The sequence below is a fragment of the Equus quagga genome, chromosome 20 (assembly GCF_021613505.1).
Source record: "Equus quagga isolate Etosha38 chromosome 20, UCLA_HA_Equagga_1.0, whole genome shotgun sequence".
NCBI lineage: Eukaryota > Metazoa > Chordata > Mammalia > Perissodactyla > Equidae > Equus > Equus quagga.
The window spans coordinates 7985094-8009853 of record NC_060286.1 but is presented as its reverse complement, the minus strand read 5'-3'; the positions used below and the strand labels follow the sequence as shown (position 1 = coordinate 8009853).

Here is a 24760-nt window from a genome sequence, read left to right as displayed (position 1 = left end):
TTCTAGACAACATCAGGAGACTTCAAGGGAACAAAGCGCTTCTGAAAGCAACTTAATAAATGTTATAATAATATGAATATAATGATAGCTTCTAGTTTATTAAGCCCTTACTTTGTGCCAAGAACCATACTGACTATTTCATGTGGGTTAATATCTCTTTTATCCTCACAACAATCCTCAGAGACAATTATTCTTATCATCCTGATATACAGATGAAGAAAATGAGACCCAGAGAGGTAAAGCAACAGCTAGTAGGTGGCCAAGTAAGCAGCCAGACTCTAGAGCCCATTAGTCATTACTACCTCTTTCATAAGGAAATGAAATGAAAACCCTAATCCATAGTAGAAGAGACTCTAAGCTTCCCAAACCGCACAGCAAGAACAGCTGCAGAATGACTATGTTTGGTAGAAAACCCTGTAGAATATGAATTCAGGTGATTTGCAACAAAAACCCATAGCCTATTCATTACAAGACCAGCACTAATCAAGAGACCTGTATAAAGAGAGAATTAACAATTTACATCAAGACAATCAAATAACCTACAATAAGACATTTACTCATACAATCAGGGAACCCCACTGACATGGTTAAAAATGAACAGGCCAAGCAAGGGAAACTGGCATTCATCCAGGAACCCGACACATGGACACTAGAAGAGGGAGATTCTTTTCATTTTTTAATCACAAACTGTGTGGATGCAGGCTTGGGAACGCCAGTGGCCATCTTTCATATCATATAGATAGCCTGTCAGTGGCAGAATGAGGCCAACATGCAAATAGAGCAAAGGCATATAAACCAAATAATATTTAAGAGAAAGTCAGGGATGACACTCTGAGGACATCACTTGAGACTCTGGACCTAACTGTCCCTTAAACAAAAGCTAGATTGTGAGCCAATAACTGCCCTTTTCCCCTTTAAACCAGTTTGAGTTGTGTTTCATCATTTGCAATAAAAAGAATCCTAATACTCTTATTCAACTGCCAGTGTTTCAAATTAAAAACAATTTTAATGATGATAAAGTACAAGAAAATAACATTCCTATATACAGTTAGAGAGTATAAACTGGTCCAAACTTTCTGGAAGTTTAGAGTAGACTTAAGAAATGTTTGCAGAAGATGAAATAAGGGTAAAAATACTTTCCACACATATACTGAACTGACTTTTCACAGCCATAACATATGCCTCTTTTAGTAAACTTTTTACTCAGTGTTCTGATTATATAGAATTGAGAGGCACTAACTTTTAACATACCTTAAAGTAGTGTACTAAGTTACTTTCAAGCCGAATACATGTTACACAGCTGTATTTATTAACAAAATATGTTTTCTAGCCTGGTTCTAACACATACCATAAATATTTTTTAAATGACAAAAAATTAAAATTCAAGACCAAAGAAAGTTCTGAAGCAGCATAAGGGATTCCCAAGTATAAGAAAAATCCCAATGAAAAGTGGGACACAGAAGAGGGAACAATAATGACTTCCAAAAAAAATCTTTTAAAAATCTTAAAATCTTTCTCTGCTTTTTCTTCAAATACTTATTAAGAGTTCACTATGTGCCAGTACTCTCCTTTATATCACAAGTTTCAAGTTCAGTCTATTTATGATCTTGCCCATTGAAATATGTTTCAATTTTATAATTGAAAAAAGAGGAGGGGGTCACTTTAAAGAAATTTGGTTAGCACTGAATTTACAAGAAAAGATTTATTATCAACAGAAATATATCCCACCTCTTAAAGACTTAAGCTTTCTGCCATTAAATTTTATGCTTATTTTTACCACAGTACTTTTCAGTTGGAAAAACGAATTCTCACAAACTATCAGGAAAAGGGCAGAAGCACAGGGAACCGTCTCTAATGAGTGAAAACTGCAATATTAACTAGTAAACACTTTTAATTTGTCTAAATATATTGTGACTTTAAAAACAACTGGGTGAAGAACTACAGTTATGTTCCATCAACAGATTTTTGTCCCATTTACAAAACAATAAATTTTGAAAATCATCTTTATGTTTAATATTATAACCAAATGAAATTTAAAATGGAGAAACACTCATAAGTGACAGTTGAGATCATGAGAACAACTAAAAGGTAACATGCTGGGGACAGTTTTCTTATAAAAATAAGTCATTTCAATTATTGTTTCAAGTCTTGTTAAACCAAAGTTACTAATTAAATGGGATTTTATCAACAACAGAAAAAGTATACACCATTCTAAACAATAAGTATTTTTCTGAAAAAGTACTGGCAAACCAAATCTTTCTAAGTCACTAGAAAAACTTAATTCTTATTTTAGAGGTGCTTAACTTCACTTCTGATAAATCTTCCACTGGCAACTGTTCTCTGTCATTAGCTTTAAGAAGGTTAATTATCCAGAAACAAACCCTTAAAAACACAACCAATTCAACCCATCCATTAGGATGGCTACCACCAAAAAACCAGCCAGAAAATAACAAACGTTGAGGATGATGTGGAGAAATAGCAACCTTTGTGCACTGTTGGTGGAAAGGTAAAATGGTGCAGCCACTATGGAAAACAGTATGTCGGTTCCTTAAAAAATTAAAAATAGGGTTACCATATGATCGAGAAATCCTACTTTTGGAGATATATCTAAATGAACTGAATGCAAGATCTTGAAGAGATATTTACACCCTCATGTTCACAGCAGTTAATATTCACAACAGCCAAGAGGTGGAAGCAACCTAAGCGTCCATCTAAAGATGGATAAAAAAATTGGTACACAACTGAATATTATTCAGCCTCAAAAGAAAGGAGATTCTCACAAATACTACAACATGGCTGAACCTTGAGGACATTTATGCTAAGTGAAATAAACCAGTCACTAAAAATTAAAAGCTCTATGATTCCACTATGAGGTATTTAGTAGTCAAATTCTGGGAACACAAGATAGAATGATGGTTGCCAGGGACTAGGAGGAGGGGGAAATTGGGAGTAGTTGTTTAATCATTACGGAATTTCAGTTTTATAAGATGAAAAAGTTCTGGAGATTGGGTACACAACAAGGTGAATATACTTTATTGAACTGTACATTTAGAAATGGTTAAGATGGGAAATTTTATGTTACGTGTTTTTTATCACAAAAACCCCACAATCACTTCAAAAGCTACAGAGAAAAAAAATCATGAGGTAATCACTTAAATTTTGTTATTATAAATTTAGATTTTACATATTATATTTTCCTAAAAGGGTCACATCTGGCAAACAGATATGGGTTTATTAATTTTTATTGCAGAAGGCACAAATTTCAATATAAAACTCAACGCACATGCAACATAGTTCATTCTCGATGCTCCAAGAGACAGAGGGATACAATTATTTTTAAAATTTCAAGACCTACAGTGAATTTAAAAATTCTCACCATACTTTTACCAAAAATACTGAGCAACAAGAAGATTGGCTTATCTTACTTTCAAATTCTTTTTCTAACCCTCTAGTTAGAACATGCTTAACACATACATCACAAGTAGCAGAAGGTCGGGTAAAATCCACTAACTGGATTAGTCTCAACATTTAAAAAAAAGAAACAAGAAAAAGAGAACGTTCTTCTTATGAACGAAAATCAATTTCTTAATAGAAAATGAATCCAGCAGCACTTTTAGATTATTTTCTCCTAGTTGAGAAACAGACCTATGTTAACAACCTTAGATAAGAATGTATTATTTTAAGAAGTTTCTAAATTTTTAAAAATTATATTTTAAGAGGACATGTACGTGAACAAGCATAGTAATCTAACCCAAATATTTAACATCCAGGCATGATAACCGTTTTTTATTTCACCACCAAACACAACTATTACGAGTTCTTCAGAAAAAATTCAGTCAAGAGACTAATCCCCCTCAGCCTCCTACACACCACTCTTAAACAACAATAGAATGTAACCACAAAATCTTAAGCTTGAACCCAAACACCATTAGAGCTGCAAAGACAACCCAAACACCATTAGATCTGGAAGCCAACAGGCAGAAAGATTAGACATTGTCCAAACTGCACAAAATGTTTCGCAGTGGAGGACAGAATGAACTACCACACTTTATCAGTCTAAAACAACATGATAGTTCAGTAAACACAGACATGTGGACAAGCGCACTAACAGAGATTTCATACAAACAGAACCACAAAAATTAGACTAACAATTCAGGCTCAAAGCCTTGCCTTGAGAGGGAAGCCAATGCTCTTAACTCCTGGAGGAATTTATAAGCAAAGGACAGTTTTTCTACCATGCAGGTTCATATGCTTTACTGGGAGTAGTTTATCAACTCATTATGTTTAGCTTGGATTAACATTTATAAAACTGTCTACTCTAAACTGTGACGTCAAGACAAAAAACGTTTTAAGTTCCTGCCAGTCCCTAAGACTGTCGTGCCTTGCTCATACTTTGCTGAAATGTACTGTATTACTAGTATATGTGTTTATGACTCTAGTCTTCAAAGTAACCTATTAGGGGAGGAAACAAAGGGATAAGGAAGCGTGATGAAGGCTGCCTAAGGTAGACACCAGATCAGATGCTCAAGAATAATTGATGCTAGATGCCAACATAACTCAGACATGTACTGTTTTAATCAGAAAGAACTCCTTTTAAAGCTCTGGATCCAATGTTAGTCTTTTCACTTTAGGAGGTACAGAGAAGATGCATGAAGGTGGGAGAAGAGGATCTAAAACAAAGAAATATTTGGAAGGATCTGCAAAAAAGTTTTTAATTGTTGTGGAAGTTCAAACTAGAACATTAAACAGGTGATGCCTACTTACAAGCGTAGAGTTACCCAAACTCTTAAACCAGGTACTGGGCATTATCTCATTTAATCGTCACAATAAGTGCTAAGACGGTTAGTATTATTATCATCACCTCAAAAGGATGAAATAGGCTCAGAAAGCATTCAGTAACTTACTCAAGCTCACAAAGCTAACAAAGTGAAAATGCTGGACTCTAACTCACAAGTGTCTGGCTCCAGATCCTACGCTCTTAACCACTAGGAGAACTTCTTGACTTTTAATGACCAAAGTTAAAGAAGGAAGTTAAGGAATGTTCATTCTCAGAGATTTTACCTGAAGATCCAATAACTACTTGCTTTGGAAAACTTTGAAGGAGCCTAGCCTGAAACAGAACAATGAACCTTTTGACATTTCTTAGAAATCTCAAAATCGATATCAATGTGCTATTAACTAAGTGCAGCCCCTACCACGAAGGAATCAACACGAAATGCCCTATGTTACATTGTTACAACCGTACCTACGCGCTGCTCTGATTTCTTCCAATCCTTCAGCTTCTGAGTTTCTAGAGCCTTAAAAAAGACAAATTTGTCTATCCGACCTGGACTCTGGAAGGCTCATTTAAGTGGAAAAATTCTAAGCAGAAAATCCCTGCCCCTCAATCTCTCAGTTATCTTTTCAAAACGTTTTAAAATTATTAATTAGAAAAGGATAAAAACCAGACATCTCTAACAAATAGCATCTAAAAGTTGAGTACCCACCATTTATTAAGTTTTAACTGAATTTTTCAGTTATAAGAACCTCTATATTAAGAAATATGATTCAATCTGATCCAAATTTGCTAAACTTTCAAACAAGGAAATTTTAAAAATAATAGATGGGACTGAGGAAAATCTAAGAACTAGTTTAGAATTAGGAGTGATGCACAGTAGCTAATTAATTCGCTTTTATCAAAGCTGCTTATGATATTTTCAACTGATGAACTGCAAAGGAGAAATATGTACAATATTGCCTATAAAAAGGAAGTGACTGGTGCATTAACTTGATGCACAGTTTTAAGTATGATTCAGCATATAAGGAGAGAAAATTGGCACTACACAGAGGTAATCTGTCTTAGGTTTACAATATAGCAGCCCCATCATTTCATCAAAAGCACTGTAATCACTTCTGCAAAATTAACTGCAATTAATTCCTGGCAACTCTTGGAATTAAGTCTAGACCTGTTTACTTACTTTTTGAATTTTATAAGAGCTTTCTCTGGTGTACACAAACTGAGAACTTAGCACTCTACTGAATAGGGACCAGAAAAGGATCTACAAAATAGCAAGAACACAAACAAGTTTATCTTCGGCTGATACTGATTAGGGAAGTTAATCTCTCCCAGAAGGGTGGAAGGACTTAACAGTAAAGCCAGTCTACACTAACCACAACTTACTATAAATCTTCAATTCCTTAAAATGATTTCCTCAAAGGGTAAAATATCAAAGCGGACCCAATCGTGCGTGCGTGTGTGTGTGGAGGCGGTCATTTTTAATCCCCTTGGTTCGACTCATAATTCTTAATCCTACAGTATACCATTTAGACTCAAACTTAAAAAGTGTTTTTAAAACTTGCATTAAGTTCTAATACAATGATTATTTACTTCGCATATATTTTGAAGGTTTTCCTTTAATAATACTTCAATTTCAGGAAAACAAGGCAGTTTCAAAAATCTTGCAACATTTTCGTGCTGCATTTCATTTGCTCTGATCATACACTTTTTTCCAATCTCATTAAAAATGATCGTCCAAATTCAGCCAGCCGCTACATTTTCACCATAATATTTTCAAGAATGAATGAGGCATCTATTCACTTACACCGTCTGGGCTCTCTTGACAGGTGATATAAACAAAAGTATCCAATTCTGATGTACTCTTTAAAATGTTGCTATTTCTCTGAATTCCCGTTACTCCGACTCTCAGTCAAGGCAAGTTTTTCAAGGCCATTAAAACAAAACCAAATCTGCACGTGCAAACTCAAAAGTTAGCATCTTAAGGCCACCGCGGCAAATCCGTAATGCACAAAGGCCAGCCCCCCGCCGCGGCCGGCCCCGCGCCCCGGGCCGGGAGCCCCGCGCTCGGCGCCTCCGGGAAGCCGGGACCCGCGCGCAGGGTCCGCCCCGCGGCCGAGTTTTCAATGGAACCGGAGAGGATGGGGGCGGGAGAGCGGAAGCTCGGGTGCACCGCGGCGACCGGGCCCGGCTCGCTTCTCCCCGGGCTTTCCAGGCCGGGGAAGTCCACCCGGGTCGGGCAGAGGGCGAGCCGGCGGCGGGCGGCGAGGGAGCGCGGCGCGAGGCCCCGCGGCGGGCCGGGCGGCCGAGCGGGCTCAGCCCCCGGCCCCCGAAAGCACTTTCGACGCGTCTCCCACCCCCCACGACAAGATGGCGACGTGGACAGGGGAGCCGGGCGGCGAGGCTGGGGGAGAGAGGGGAGGGGAGGCGAGGGAAGGGGAGGGGAGGCAGAAACAAAAAGGCGCCCCCCGGCACGCGAGGCCCGCCCGCGAGAACGCGGCGGGGGCGCGGGCGGAGAGCGCGGCCGGCCGAGGGAGGGGGCTTACTTTTTCTTGTCGTTCGCGCCGCCGGCGCCCTCCATGGCGACTAGGTCCCCGCGACGCCTTCACGGCCGGCGGCCCCCAGGCTCGCTCCGGCCTACGCGCTGGCTCCCTGCACACGCGGGAGAGATGGCGAGGCACGGCCAGAGGAGGGGGATGCGAGGCGGGAAACCCTCCGCGAGACGAGAGGCAGGAGGAGCGGGCGGCAGCCGCAAGGGTCCCGAGCCAGCTCAGAAGAGCCTCCCCTCGGGCTGCTTGTCAAGGCCCAGCCCGACGCGCTGGCCGAAGCGGCAGCGAGGGCGATCCTCGCGTCCCCTCGGACGAGGCGGCTCTGTGCACTGAGCAGCCGAGGCAGCGGCAGGGGGCGGGCTAGGGCGGAGGCGCGCTTGGGGGCGCGCTCACGGGCGGGGAGGGGGGTGGGTCGGACAGTATCGGGGGCGCGCCCGACCGCGAGGACCGGCGCGCGCTCACGCAAGCCCGCCTCACCTGAGGGGGAGGCGGGTTCCTTGAGAGCCAATGGCGGACGGCGCAGGCGGCCAGGCCCCACCCCAGCCCACGTCTGTCTCAGCCAATCAGGAGGCAGCCAGCTGAGGCACAGCTGGGCCGGGCTGCCGCGCTCACGTGCTCGTCTGTGTGCAGCGGCGGAGGAAAGAAGATAGCTGGGGTGCGGCCAGCGTGGGTCTGGGGACTCCGCGCCTTCTCCTAGGGAAGGCAGTGGCTGGCTGGCTTTGGGAGGCGCTGCTGAGAAGGGATTTCGGCTTTTGGGTCCCAAGCCTGCATCACGTTTCTTGCTCTCTGTGCAGCAAGTCTCTCGCTCTCTTTCTCCTCGGCGGCTGTGCTGTGCAGGGTTGTCGCCAGCTCTGCTGAGTCCTAGTTCAAAAAAGCAGACTTTTTGCGTCGTGGCAGCAAACTCCGGTTCCTTTGCTCAGATGTGTTACAATGGGGTCTTTCTTGCCAGGTCGCCCAACGACGGGCCACGTCACCGACCACACTTTAGCATAGAACACAAGAGTACTTTCCTTGTCCACTAAGTTTTTCTGTGAAGTTTGATTACTGAGCAAATGCAAATAAAAATATAAAACAAACTCCTCTTGTAGTAAACCTCTCAAGGGAAGTAGGTAGCTGGAAATCTTAAAATCTGAAATTATTTTAAGCGTTTACAAATAGGTATATGTGGCTTTAATAAAAGAGCATAAACCTGAATTTCAGGGACGGAGTACGAAAAACGGCTTCAGGTAGACTTTTACTTTCTTGTTGCTTTTGAAAGAGCCAAAAATAATCTTAGAAGGATTCAGAAAAAAGTGGAAGACGACCCTTAGATTGAGACTTACCACCTTGAATTGAGTTCACTGTGTAGACTGGAAAGAAGGATTCCTCAAACCCCTCACTAAGACCGGGGCAGAGGAACGCTGAACCGGAATTAACTCGATATGGTGGCGGCCAGTGTTGCCTGTTTGCTAACATGCTTTGCAAGCTACTGAATAAGACAATCGCTTTTTGGCTTTGGAAGCATACGTTTCAAGCCTGTCAGTCTTTTAAACGAAAACAGAACGTATTTTGAGCTCAACAAAGAAGCATTGCACATATATCACCACTTCACACTAGATTATAGTATTTTACTTTTACTTCTCACCTTTTTGCCTTATTAATTATGTTGTTACCATATAGGTTTGGGTTGTATATTAATGTGGATATCTGTAGTGGATTCAATTCTATTGTGTGAACATAATGCCCTATATAATATAGCATTAAACTCTGATAAGACAACAGCGGATTCACATAACACCTCTTTATAACTGGTCTGTAGACCCATAAAGATATGGTTAAAGAGTGATCTTAATCCCACTCGTTTTTCAGATCTATGATGCTGAATGATAGGTATTCTTGAAAATTATTGGGGGAAATGCCTGAAAAGAGGAAAAAATCAAAAATAATTACTCATGTTTTCTTTTTTAATTGTGGAAAGTATAACTGTAAATTACAAACCTTTTAATTTAATATTCTGAAAACTCACTGTTAGGCACACTGGTGCCAAAGTCAAAAGTGAGCTTGAATACAGGTTCTGACACTCATAAGTCATTTAACCTCTCCGTGCCTCAGTTTACTCATTTGTGTCTATACCACGGAATTATGGAATGATTAAATCAGATAATCCATGTAAAGCACTTAGAACAATACCTGGCACATAGTAAGCAATCAATCAATATTATCCATTAGTATTGGTGGTGGTCTTGTTTTCATTATTCTTATCATTAATACCCCCCAATTTGTGCATCTGCCAGCAGTAATTACTTGGGCTTCTGCCACAGTTCAGCTAGTTTTAGCTATCCAAGAATGCCAATTATGTTCATATACATCCACATATATTCTCTATTTTAAACTTTGGAACTGCCCACACTGTTCCCACCCTCATTTAGAAGCATGGTTGCAGAAATCTTCAATCATTTCCTTTGTCATTTACATTTAAGAAATTCTCTCTGGCCAGTGATTATAGCTAAAGCGTATGATGTTTGTTACACACACAAAAATGAACATTTTGTAATAGGAAATCTGAGTCATTTTTAAAAAAATTTTGAGCATTTCAAAAGTTTAAGGTAGAAGGATAATTCAAACAGCAAGAGATATTTTTGAACATTCATTAAATTTACCCCAAAGTTCTGGGGCTGGCCCAGTGGCACAGCGGTTAAGTTCGCACGTTCCGCTTTTCGGTGGCCCAGGGTTCACTGGTTCAGATCCTGGGTGCGGACATGGCACCGCTTGGTAAAAGCCATGCTGTGGTAGGCATCCCATGTATAAAATAGAGGAAGACGGGCATGGATGTTAGCTCAGGGCCAGTCTTCTTCAGCAAAAAGAGGAGGATTGGCAGTAGTTAGCTCAGGGCTAATTTTCCTCAAAAAAAAATTTACTCCAAAGTTCAATTTTCCTTTCCAGAAATGTATAAAATAAGGTATTTTATGTGTGTGTGTGTATACATATGTACATATATATGTGTATACACACACATACATATATGAACATGGAAAGTGGTAATATTCAACCAGCTTGTTTTCATATAATTACGAAGGAGCCAACTACTATTCCCTAATTCAATCAATCCTGTTAAGTAATAGAATTCTAAAAAGCAAAATTTTCTATGGGATAAAATTTTAAATCATCCTCTTTACAACCACCTATTAATAAATGCATTTAGCTTATTCCAATGAAAATAAGTCTTAATGAACAGTCTCCTTCAATGACTTTCTAATCTTTGTAAGTGTCCAAATTTCATTCCAAATCGCTCTGCAGAACTTGTAAGGCGACTGAAAGATTATTTGCAAATGACTCAGTTGACCCTTAACCCATATTTAGTAGGAAGTTGGGCAGTGAGTCAGGAGGGGGCAAGGTAAAACTTGAAATTTGGATTACTACTAAATAACATAGAACATTCAGCCTTTTAAAGAGTGAAACACATCAGATTCAGCTAGTTTAGAACGTACCAAACTATATAAGAAGACCTGAAGGTCAATAAGTGATTCTTGACTTATTATTACCCTTAATCCCCAACCCCCACCCCTCGACCTATTATATTACAACAACAACAACCAAAAAGCCTATTTGGAAGGAAAGTGCCTAGAAGTTAATAGGTATTGATTTTTTTTTCAAAGATCAAAATAGAAAATAAATATGTATATTTCCTGAGTTTATGGAAAATAAGAATAGACTGAAAATTTGACGCTAACATTTTTCAATTTAACAGACATTTTAAGCATAAATTTATAAGGGAATGCCAAGAGATTTTCAGTTTCTAGTCCCACGTGCAAAGAGTTTGGGAACTCCCATCCTTACAGTAAGAAAAAAAGTTGAACAAACTGAAAACCAACATCTCTTCTTAAATCCCTCAGAGAACTGAGGTCACGGGGCAAACTGCTGCCTGAAAACTGGAGAGACAGACAGATGGATGTAAAGAATTGCAGCTTACCAGAGGATCACGGTTTAACAGGAGTGGAAGCCAGCAGCTGAAGCCAACAGCACAGTTGGAGCCAATTATCACTAGGAACACTTTAAACCGTAACTGAGGAACTGATGGAGGCTCTGTGTGGACCAGCTTGAAAGTTGAAAACTCCAAAGGGGCTCAGCCTTAGAGAGGCCCCACGACTTTTCTGAGTTTTACCTCTAGAAGCCCTAACAGAATCTCACTGTGAAGATCTGAGAAAAATCTCCTCTTGTATTTTGCAGGAGGAGGGGAAGATTAACCCCTTTGAAATAATCCCATAGCTCTCTGTTCTTCTTAACAAGGTCTGCCCTCAAGGGAAACATTTTACCAGAGCTTAACTGACCTTGGGGAAGGAAAACACCCAACTCTAGCCCCCTATAGTGTTCAACTTGGGAGAAGGGAAATACTCAACTCAGGTTCGCTAGAACACTGAGTAACACTATAGCGTGCTTTCCCTCCTCCCACACCTTACCATAACACCACACCGGTCCAGCTCCTACATAATAACAGGGGATTACAGCTAAAAGAACTGCAAGCCTCAGACCCTATTTAAAGAGTCACTAGGGACATCCAAAGACAACAAGAGAAACAAAAACAAGGATCCTAGAGGAAATTTTAGCCTCAGACACCACAGCTACAGCAAACAACACAACCTAACACCTAGCCAGATAAACATAACTTCATAGTAAAGGCCTATCTTTCTAAGTGCCTTTTACCTGATACAGCATATCTGGCTTTCAACAAAAAAAAAATTTACGAGACATGCTAAAAGGCAAAAAACATGGGCTTGGGGTACTGTGCCGCATCTCTAGCTGACAGAGGGGGCCACGGACTAAGACGATGGATGGTTGAGCTTTTGCTTCTTGCTGTATTTCCTTGAAGCTAGTTCATTATCCTACAGTCCCTTCATCTTCTACAACCAGCCTGCTTTTTCAGCCCTTAACCTAATCCATCAGGTAAATAGGTTCATGAAGAATGTTAAGTACTCCTGAATCATGTGACTTAGAACAGAGATGGCAAATGAATGACACACCATCATTCCTCACCACCCTCCCCCCATGGTAGGTACACTAACCTGCTTCAGAATGTTTTCCGCTAATCCCCAGTGTAGCCTCATTTCTCAAGATTCCCTCAGCAGCTGGTATAAATGTTGAGACCTATTTGCCATCCCTAGCTGAGATACTGCTCTCCTGTGGAGAAGTGTTTCCTAAGATCTTTTCTTCCCCTCTGAAAAAATTTTTTAAAAAAGGCAAAAACACAATCTGAAGAAATAAACCAAACATCAGAACCAGACTCAGACATGGCAGAGATTTTAGAATTATCAGACCAAGAATTTAAAATAACTATGATTAACCTGCTAAAGGCTCTAATGGAAAAAGTGAACAATGTGGAAGAACAAATGGGTAATGTAAGCAGAGATATGGAAATTCTAAGGAAGAATCCAAAGAAAATGCTAGGAAAAAAACCAATGTAACAGACATGAAGAATTCTTTTGATGGGTCCATCAGTAGACTGGACACAGCTGAGGAAAGAAATTTGTCAGTTTGAAGATACATCAATACAAACTTCTAAAACTGAAATGCAAAGAAAAAAATTAATGAAAAAGGTAGAAAAAAATATCCAAGAACTGTGGGACAATTACAAAAGGTGTAACCTGACTATAATGATAATATCAGAAGGAGAAGAGACAAAGAGGAACAGAAGAAATATTTGAAGAAATAATAACTGAAAAATTTCCAAAATTAATGACAGACAACAAACCACAGATCCAGGAAGCTTAGAGAATATGAAGAAAGATAAATACCAAAATATTTACATCTAGGCAAATCGTATTCAAACTATAGAAAATCACAGACAAAGAGAAAATCTTGAAAGAAGCTAGATGAGCAGGGGGCTGAAAATACCTTATCTGTAGAGGAGGAAGGATAAGAATTACATTGGACTTTTCTTCAGAGACCACGCAGGCAAGAAGAGAATGAAGTGAAATATTTAAAGTGTTGAAGAAAAAAACCCCACACCAACCTACAATTCTTTACCCAGTGAAGTCATCCTTCAAGCGTGAAGGAAAAATAAAATTGAGGAAATCTGTTGCCAGTAGACTTGCCTTGCAAGAAATGTTAAAAGAAGTTTTTCAGAGAGAAGGAAAATAATATAGATTAGAAACGCAAATCTACATTAAAAAAGGAAGAGCATTATAGAAATAACAAATGAAAGTAAATTTTTAAATATTTCTTATTCTTAGTTGATCTAGCAAATAATAGTTTGTTCAGAAAAATAATACTAAAAATGTATTTGATGATTATACCTTAGGGATAAGTGAAATGAATGACAGCAATGTCAAAAGAGACTGGAGGGAAGAATTGGGGAAACTCTCTTATAAGGTGGTTGTACTACTGGTAAAGCAGTATAATATTATTTGAAAGTGTACTTTGATTAGTCATAAGTGTACATTGCAAACTCTAGGGCAACCACTAAAATGTTTTTTAAGTGTAATTGATACACTAAGAGAGGAGAGAAAATCTAATCATATAGAATGAATCACATGGAATGCTTCTTTTTAAAGTCAAAGTAGGCAGAAAAAGAGTGGAAGCCAAAAAAGAGACAAAGGACAGAGGTAACAAATAGCATTTCAAGGAATCAGCAAACCAAAATGAAACCAACAGAAAAACTCTAGGACAAAAAAGCAATTACAACAAGATTGCAGGATATAAGGCTAATATACAAAAATCAATTACTTTACTATATACAGAAATGAGCAACTGGAATTTGAATTCAAAGCACAACACCATTGACTATAGTTAACAATACTGTTTTGTATACTTGAAGGTCACTATGAGAGTGGAGCTTTAATGTTCTCACCATAACAAACAACAAAATGGTAATTATGTTAAGTAAAGGGTGTGTAAACTAACCTTATTGTGGTAAGCATTTCACAATATATATGTGTATCAAATCATCACCTTTGTATACCTTTCATGATTTCTTTCATGAAAGAAATCAAAGAAGAGCTAAATAAATAGAGAAAGATTTCATGTTCATGGATAGGAAAATTCAATATAAGATGTCAGTTCTTCCCTCAATTGTTTTATGGACTCAATGCAATCCAACTCCCCAGCAACTTACTTTGCAATATCAACAAACTGATTCTAAAGTTTATATGTAAAAGCAAAAGATCAGAATAGCTAACACAGAAGAAGAAAGTGGGAGGAATGATATGACCTAATGTCAAGATTTACTATGGAGCCGCAATAATCAAGACAGCGTGGAACTGACAAAAGAATAGACGAGTAGAACAATGGAATAGAATGAGAGCTCATAAATAAACTCACACAAAAATAGGCAAATGATCTTTGATAAAGGAGCAAAGACAAGTCAATGGAGAATGGATAGTCATTTCAACAAATGGTGCTGGATAACTGGACATCCACATTCAAAAAAATGAATCTAGACTCTGACCTTACTACACCTTTTGCAAAATTTAACTCAAAATGGGTCCTAGACCTAAATGTAAAATGCAAAACTGTAAAATTTCTTGATGATAACATGAAGAAAAACTAGATGACCTTGGCTTCAACACCAAAAGCATGATCCATGAAAGTAAAAAATAGCTAAATTGGACTCCATTAAGTTAAAAAATTCTACTCTGCAAAAGACACTGCTAGGAGAACGAAAAGACAAGTCAGATACTGGGAGAAAATATTTGCAAAACACATGTCTGGTAGAGGACTTGTATTACAAATACACAAAGACCACGTCAAACTAAACAATAAGAAAATAGACAACCCAATTAAAAAGTAGTCAAAAGATCTGAACAGACATCTCACCAAAGAAGATACATGGATGGCAAACAAGCATATGAAAAGACACCCAATGTTGTATGTCATTAAGAAATTGCAAATTTAAATAACAGTGAGATACCATTATACACTTAAAATGGGTAAAATCTGAAACACTGACAACACCAAATGCTGACAAGAATGTGAAGCAATAGCAACTCTCATTCATTGCTGGTAAGAATGCAAAATGGTACGGCCACTCTGGAAGACAGTTTGTCAGTTTATTACAAAGCTAAACATAGTCTTACCATACAATCCAACAATCACGCTCCTAGGTATTTACCCAAATGAGTTGAAAGCTTATGTCACAATAAAACCTGCAAACGAATGTTTACTGCAACTTTGTTCATAATTGCCAATAGGTAAATGGATAAACAAACTGTCATACATGCAGACAATGGAATATTCTGTGCTAAAAAGAAATGAGCTCTTAAGCCATCAAAAGACTTTAAATGCATACTGCTAAGTGAAAAAAGACAATATGAAAAGGCTTCATACTGTATAATTCTATCTGACATTCTGGAAAAGACAAAACTATGGAGACAATAAAAAGATCAGCGGTTCAGGGATTAGAAGGGGGAAGTGAGGGATGCGTACTATAATAGTGGATGCATGACATTATGCATAAGGCAAGACCCATTGAACCCTAATGTAAATTATGAATTTTATTTAATAATAATATATCAATATTGGTTCATCAATTGTAACAAATGTACTAAGCCAATAAAGATGTCAATAATAGGGGAGATTGTGGGTTTGCCGGTGAGGGAAGAAGTATATGGGAACTCTGTACCTGTGTAATTTTTCTATAAACCGTAAAACTCTAAGAAATAAAATCTGTTCATTACAAGAGAAAAAAGGAATATCCTTCCAAAGTCAAGTTATCATGTCTTTCTGAATAAAGCAACAGGCTTAAATTTGTAGGAATGAACCTTGAGGAAACATCTCTTTGATTAGAAAGGAAAGTGATATTTGGATACTTTTCTAAAATCAAAGTTAGTTGGAAAATTCTGAAAGACCACAGTTCCATAAGAGTTTCCATTTTTAGAAAGGAAAGACATAAGAGAAAAGAGAGAAGAATCTTTTATCTCCAAAAATTAATGATAATAATACCTCCTGTTCCAAACACTTACAGGATTTCAACATCTTTTTTCACCTGTATATAACTTGGTACATTAATAAACCAAAAAAAAATGTTTATTAAGTATCTGCCGCGCCTACTTTCTATCCCCAATCCCAGACCACACCAATATGTTAGCATACTTAGAGTATATTGTCGTTATCATCCATTAATTCAATATATATCGTGTCCATTCTATTAAGGGCCAGACATATAATTTCTATTTAATCTGCAGGTTTGTGTGCCGTTGTGGAGTGTGAGCTCCTTAGGAATGGGAACACTTTTATCTTGGCAGCCCGAAAATCTTGGATGCTGCCCAGCACGCAAGAACAATTGTTTCTTGAGCACTGGCCATATTCTAACCACTGTGTTAAGCATTTTTAGATACAGTCTTTCATTTAAGCACTATGACAGCCCTGTGAAGTAGAAATTGTGGTGATCATTTTATGGATCAGTGAGTTAATAGTCAAAGAGGCAGAAAAATAAAGTCACAAAGCTGGGAATCAGTGGAACCAGGATTATAGACCATACTACTCCTTTCTACTGTTCAAACTGTGATATCTGTGAGTAAGGAAATACTCAAAGCTATGGAAGGTGGGTGTGGGAAAGACAAAAACATAGTTCATCTTCCTACAGTGTCAATTGTAGAATGAGAAAAAGTTGGGTAATATAACTGTATATGTGTGTTCCCGGGTATGTTATGCATTTGGCTAGAGAAAATTGAAATACAGCAAATGCACAAATATAAAAAGTTCTGACCTCTCTTAATTCTTCCTTCTCTATAGAGGGACCCACTGTCACCAATTGTTTGTGTGTCTGACCAGAGATATTCAAATAGCATACTTAAAGGTCTGTTTCGTGTCCTTTTTTTTTGTACAAATGATAGACAGGTGTACACTTTGTTGAATTTATTTTATGTAACAATATTGTTTGTAGATGGTCTCTTATCAATTTGCATATATCTAATATTTTCAATATTTATATTGAACAGATGTACAATGAAGCAGAATGCAAAATCACAAGAATTTTATAATAAAACTAATGTAATGTTAATATCTATGAACAAAGACCTTTAAAATTTGACTACAAATAAAATTGGATTTCTCTTGGTAGGTTAGAAAAAGGACATTTGACAGCTAGAAAGACAAACTCTTATTTTATAGTTTGCTTTGGGAAAACCCTACCATGTCAATTTCCTTATCTGTTTGTGAAAGCTATCAAGCTTAAATGAATTATAAATAGAGAAAATTGCTTTCTACCTATATTCACTATTCCAACTAGTTAAAAATTTATTTGTTCTTTTCTTTGTCATTACTATCTTTAGAGGAACTACTCTCATTTCGCCTATCATACATCGTCTTTTCAGCTGCAAGAGCACAAACCCTCTTGGTTGTGAATAACCAACAATTTTAAAATTCAGTTCAAACCAACTCAGTTCCAGCTGATTTTTACAAAAGGAAGAGTGAAAAGTACACTATGAATCTAAGAATTCTTTAGTAGGAGTTTTAAGAATTCACTTGCTAGATTTTGAGCATTTATAGTTGTGATGTGAATTAATATTATATAATTATTCTTTATTTGGGGCAAAAATTCAGATTTGCTCACATATCTCTAGAGGAGAAACATCTTCAAGTTCTATACGGTCTGCTGAAATTGTGCCAAAACCCTGCTAAATGAGAAGCTCATGCTAGACTGTTCCCTTCCAGAATTTCTGTGCATCTCCATCCAACTTCATTTCAATGCTACAAGGAAAACGTTTTTTTTTTTTCATAGAATGATACATGCAGTCAGATGATGGAGGGTAGGTGAGAGAATCTCAAAATAAATCTTAGGACAGAAATACTTACTTTTATAAACTGTTTGTGTGATGTAGTCATTCTCTCCAAAACAACTGTGGTTTCTATCAGGAAGAAAACACTACCAGAACATTAAAAATGCCAGTGAATATGGCATTTAAAAGATATTTTTCCTCTAGATGTTAATTTCAACTACAAGTTGTATCATTTTTATCCAGGGATTAAAAAAATTTTTTTTAAATCAAAACTGTGACAGAAAAATTAGAGCAGAAAGAAAAGAAAGATCTTACATTACTTAATATTTATCCTAGCTTGGTTTTCTTTCCATGTGCACTAAGCCACTGGAGACTCATATTTTCCAAATTTTGGGTGGGTAGTGTTTTCCCTTTGATTTTTTTGTGGCTAATGCAGAAACATTAGCTGTTTGGCTCTTATATTGGAAAACTTACAAAGGTTCCTCTGGTTAAGTGTGTCAGAACTTGCCTATGAAGAAACAGAGGCAGTCACAAGAAGTTGATTAATTTTATACCTGGACTTGCAAAGACAGGTTAGCTCCTCTCCTGTGTGAGTGTAAATTACATTGCAGGACCAAATAAGCCAAAGTTTCACAGCATTATCTTGTTATCAGGGCTCATGCTATTAAACATGCACTATGTGCCAAGATTTGGGGTGGATCTTGGGAATTGTAGACATTGTCTGTTATTACTTCGGCCAATATCTTCTAGTGCTGACCCTCACCTCCACTCCCCATTTCCTGTCCACTCTTCTGGGTTGTGAAGGACAAAAGGAAGACAATCCAGTGAGTTGTTAAAAGTTTTTGTATTTGGACAGATATGCATCTGGATCCATGAACTGATTGTTCCCACCACACTCCGCATGTGGTCAGGCAGCAGAACATCTGTGCTCCTTGCTGCATGGATGTTCTCCAAGCGCTTTCCAGATCCTGTTGGCAAGATCTGTGGCATCTAGGTTCAGGGACAAGAGTTTATCTCAAGATCTTGTTGCTACTGGTACTTCATTGATTACTTTCTGTTGGAGCAAAGAAAAATCCGAGAGCTTGGCTATGCTAGGAGCTGCAGGAGGAAATAAATGAGAAGATTAGGTGGTGGGAAAACAGGAATCCTTCCTAAAACACTATCATATTGGTGTGTTGGTGGATACACTAGTATGTCCATATTTCAAAACACATTGAATTCGCATAAAATAGGTTTATTTTATTGTATGTAAATTATACCTCAATAAAGTTGATTAGAATGGACGCTATCATAAAGAGACAGACCACCTGTTCACTATACCAGTCTTCTAGTTTCTGGCCTTTTCTTTGTTATCATCCCTGCCAGGCTACATTTCAACTATCAATTGGTCCATCACCTGAACGTTGTCTACATCCTAGCCTTTGGTTGTTCATCTTGGCTCTGTCTATGGCCCATTGGCTTCTGGATCACAGCTTCATTATTTAGAGCTTTACATGCCCTATTCTCACTAGTCCAACCAGAAGAATACATATAGCAGCTGATTGTCAGCTAGCATACGGCAGAGGAATTTAGGAGGATAAAATAGCTGAATGAATTCCCTCTGCTCCAAAATGTGGCGGGAAAATGGAATGGCCAGCCACAGATGTTAAAAGCTAGCTGTTTGCTCCTTTCTGCTCAACCAAGGGCTGCTCCATGTTTAGAGAATGAATGCCAACAAGGGTATTAGCAAAATACGTGTGTCATTGGGTACAAGGCAAACTCCTGAGACATACAGGTGGTTCTCATATTGCATATGGGCTTCTGCAGATATATTCTTAAATGGCTTAAGGACTGGGAAACTACCTCTACGAAGAAATATTAGTCCAATATGGAGAAGAACTGTTCCAATAGAGCCTTCCAACTAAAGAAATACATTGCCAAGGAGAGCATTAGCTGTATGTCCTATAAGCTTGAGAGAACAGGTTACCTGTAATACATATATTGCTTTTATGCCTAGTATTTCAGTAGAATATAAGCTCTATTATGGCAGTGATTTATGTGTCTTGCTAAGTGCTATATCTTCAGTGCCACAAATAGCGCCAAGCACAGAAAAGGAACTCAATAAATACCATTTGGTTGGTCTCCTAAAAACTGGGCTCTGGCAGCACTAGTATGTAAAAGCTCTGGAAATAAGGAGTGGTGTGAATAAATGTCGCGTGACTCACTTAGAGGCCTGGTGAATAAGCACGGTAGACAATTGTTCATGTTGAATAATTTCTGCAAAGGAAGACGTGATGTCCTTGAGAGCTCTCTTCTGTGATGTGGTGAAATGAGGTGGATGTATGGATCAGGATCTTAGGTTCTTGACCTTTTATACCACCCACGATCTAGATAACCTAGCCTTCTTCAGGACTCAATTTCCCCATGTGAAAAATGAGGGATTTGAGCTATATAATCTCCAAAGTCGCTTCCAGCTCTAAAATTTTATAACAAAGCTCCTCTAAAATAATTCATCTCACACAGCATTTAAAGGAATAAGACTGAGAAACACAGAGTGAATGTCATAACTTAGTAGGTGGACAACTGCAGTCAAAGACCAAAATTTTAATTAAGCATTATAAGAATCCTTCGCATTTGAATAGTACATTTAATATTTTCAGAGCACTTTCACCTCTATCACCTTGTTTGATAGCCAAGCCACCTTGTGAAACTATTTAATACAGTGTACTAAGAAATATAGTTTCATGGCATGAGATCACTCAGAAAACTAACGACAGAGATAAGACTAGAATGCAAATTTCCAGAACTCTCGTTTCAGTTTTTTCCCTTCTAAAAATATATATATCTCCAAGTCATCCAGTAAAGTCTTTTACAATTCCTTTGACATTGTAATAGCACATCCTGGCTTGGCCAAAACTGCTATCCTAATACAGCTATGGGCAGAGACAGGCAACTTCCTTTCTACCTGCATCGATTTGCATCTATTCCATTTGATTTGATTTATACAGATGCTGATAAGCCTTTTAGGAAAATAATTGGGATAGTGTCAGTTGTTGGATTTCAGGCGTGTATAGGTACCTATAGATTAGGAAGAACTCGATGGGAGCAAATTAACAATAAAAGGCAGCTGAGTCTCAAAGATAATTTATCTCATAGGGAGAAAGTCTTGTGTGGATTGGATTTAGCAAAATAAGCTAAGGGATTGAAGACGGCAGTTCTGTTTTTTGGTTTTGTTTTGTTTTAACACGTTAGAGTTGAAAAATGTTGCTGTGAGACCTGCTAACAGTATGATACAGAGGGGAAAAAACTGTTTCCGTTCTTACTTTGCAGCTCACTACTGTTGTGCTATAACGTGCAGCAAGGGTAGAGAACACTGGTAGCTGGAGTGGTTGGCAGGGATCTGTACCTGGTGAAGAACATCAACATGGCAGAGGCAAGTGACAACATTTAAGCAGATCTCCAGCTGGCATTTAACCCCAGCAGAGCTCCAGCCTGGCAGAGACCAGCCACAGGAAAGAAAGTGAATGACCTGGGCTAATTAGTTAATGCGTGTGAGATTCTCCTTTGAGACTCTCAGAAATAGTCTGGGGAATTGGAGTTCCTACCTAAACAGGTAGGGACTTCTACCAATAAAATGTCATGCAAGATTACAAGGCAATGAATTTTTTCTGGATTTTGGCTCTTAAGCCATACTGCCCTAGCTTGCTTTCTGGTTATAAGTCTGACTTCTTAAACTATCTGAAAAATTCTTAAGCTTATTCTCAGTAAGTGATCCATTGATTTCAGTTAACTCTTGCAAACTATGAAATCATTTTCCCATTAAATTTATTCAAAATATTTCCAGTTTTTCAGTGAAGGTTGTTAAATTTGCATATTTATCATAATTTCATTTGAAGATGAAATGATACTTCATTAAGTTTCTGAAAAAGTCAAATCATCATATATAAACTGTTTTTTGTGTTTGCTGATCTCATTTGCTGAGTATGTCTCCTTTGATTTCTGAAAAATGAATTATCATATCAAAAGGGTTTACAAATCTTATTAGACAGTTTCCTTCAGAAAGCCATCTGACTTCTGTTTGTAGAAGCAGCCTTGCATACCGTTCCTTATCAACACTAAATTTTCTCAAAAGGTAATCATTTTTGGTATGTGACTTTATTTTATTAATGGTTCTAAGTATAATAGTCAGACAAAGAAATGCAATAACTTTTTTTGCAACCAGTTGATGTCAATGCACAATGTAGTTTATTGCAAGAACCTTCTTTAGGTGGGCTGTAAATCTTTTTGTCTTCCAACCATGTAATTTTCTCCATCAGAAGCAAAGGGAACCTAATTCTCCAATGGTACTTGTGTTTCATCAAGCCAAAATTTTTACAGCAACAAAAATAGACACTGTAGTATAGTCATTTCTAAGGAATTTACAAACACCCCTCCCTACAATTTATAATCATCATATAGATAAATAGTTGCCATTATAAGGGCCATTTTGTCAGTAATTGTTTAATCAATTTGAATAGAAATTTTTCTTGTTTTTAATGTGTCAGTTAACTACTTTTCAATGTTAACTTACAAGTCATAGATACATCTTTGAATTGAATCATTGCTCAACGGCAGCTCTTCTAAAATACAGGATTTTGCAGCGTCAGTATTGAAATTGTGGTCTCTGAATTCATATGAGAGTCTCAGAAACTGTATGAACACTACCAGGTTTTGCAATGATTTCTGCAATTTTGTAAGACTCAACCATTCCATTGTCATTTGTTTGTGTGTTCCTCTTAACTAAGGAAATAGCAGCGTTACATACCTCAAAATTCTGTTTTAAAGTTTTGAAATATTCTATACATTTGCTTACTTTATCAGAATGTTTTCTTTTTAAGTGCCCAAAAAGTCTTAACAGTTTTATATCCTTATTGGAAAAGAACTATCACAATATATGACACACAGACTGTCTTGAGATGAATGGCCTTTCAATAAAAGCTTAGGCTGATATTCGGTAAGATATTGTAGACATCTTTTCTTTTTGCACTTGATATAATGAACGATGGGTTGGAGGACTTTTGTAGAATTAAATAATAAAATATAAACTATTTTTACTTAATTCTCAAAGTCCAAGTCACACACATAAGCACTGAGGATCAGACACAGACAACATCCACAAGGTAGTCAATGATAGCCAATAGGCACACGCAGTCCACTCTCGTCACAGGACTTCAAAATAGAGCAATCCATTGACAGAAAATCTGCCAATCACAGCCATTATTCACCATAGTTTTGTAGCACTCATCTTACATACCTTTTGTGTATTTTCCATGAAATCAATGTTAATGCTGCTCATGTGATGCCAAAAAAAATCCAATAAGAGAAATGAAATATTAAGGAATACAATTTTGTCAGTTAAGTTTGAGGGTTGGAGAACAAAAAACCATTGTAATATCTAGAATCACCCAAGAATCAATTTTTGCCTTCTTATAGGTGATATAGCCTTCATTCAAAACGTGTGTACTAGAGGTACTTGTGGTGGGAAAAGACAATATTTGTAGTTCATGGCAAGTCCCAAAAGGAAAATCATAATGTATTTTTTGGGGGGTTCTGGCACAAGGCCATGCCTTCTGCTGCAAAGAACTGTAAACGATTCAAAAACCACTCAGTGGGCTATTGGGCCATGGTAGAGACAGCGCTTATGACCATGAGACATCAAGTAACCTTTTGGCTAGTGCTGCCCATCATGAGCTGGATGATTTCAGACCCATCTAGGGACCCACTTTACAGCAAAGAGGTGCAGCAGGGGCACACGGCCATGGGGTCCATTATTTCTGTTTCATACTGTATCCCTCAGATGCCATCAGCCTGATAGAGAGGTGAAACAACCTCTTAAAGATACATCTGATGCTCCATGTTGGAGATGATACCCCATAAGGTTGGTACCATCTTCCAGGATGCTGTATGAATCCCAAATAACAAACATTGTATGGTACCTCTGTATCTCAAAGAGGTAAAATACAAGAGTTTGGGAACCAAGGAACGGGATGAGACTGTTCCTTTATATCATCACACCAAGTGACCCATTTGAGAAATCTGTACTTCTCATTCCTGCTTTGGGCATTGTGGGTCTGGAGGCCCTGTTATCAGAAGACAAAATGAGTCTTGTTGCATTTTATGCTTTAGCTTTTACCTGTTCACTTTGGGCTCCACGTGCCAAGAGACTAGCAAGGAAGTAAAGGAATCACTATCCTTTTGAGAGTAATTGCCCCTATTCATCAGGAGGAGGTAGGGCTACTGCTCCACAGAAGGGGCAGGGAAGAGTATGTTTGGCATTCGAGTGATCCGCTGGGGCCTCTCTTGGTTTTCTCATGCCCTTTTATTAAGAGAAAGTGGACACCGTCAGCAGTCACCACCTGAGGAAGGCAATGGTAACCAGAGGCTCAGATTCCTCAGAGATGGGGGTCTGGGTTACCCTACTAGACAAGTTCCCTAGATCCAAGATGTGCTAAATGAAGACGGATGGTGGAGGAGGAGGATCAGTATCAGTTATGACTCTAAGATCAATTGCAGCATCCAGAGCTGTACTTCATCCCACTAACCTTCCTAAGTTGCCCAGAAAACACGAGGTTTCCCAACCAAATTCTAGAGAAGCTACTCCTAGAAGGAGCAAACTTGTAGGAAACAAGTGGACTGCACTGTGCGATGGTGGGCTTTAGTGGATTCCATGGTGCTCCACCCAGATCCCCTCTTCAGGGCTGGCTCATCCAACCCCAACTGCTGGGAAT

General features: G+C 38.4%; 1 protein-coding gene across 1 annotated transcript in view; it reads right to left on the bottom strand.

Moving 5' to 3' along the window:
• Nucleotides 1-7668, bottom strand: part of HIF1A (hypoxia inducible factor 1 subunit alpha) — a 42485-nt gene extending 34817 nt beyond the window's left edge. Inside the window, exon 1 of the mRNA XM_046647297.1 lies at nt 7321-7668. Within this exon, the coding sequence (XP_046503253.1) occupies nt 7321-7355 (35 nt within the window). The 5' untranslated portion in view covers nt 7356-7668. The remainder of the gene's footprint in view (nt 1-7320) is intronic.
• Nucleotides 7669-24760: the final 17092 nt, after the last annotated feature.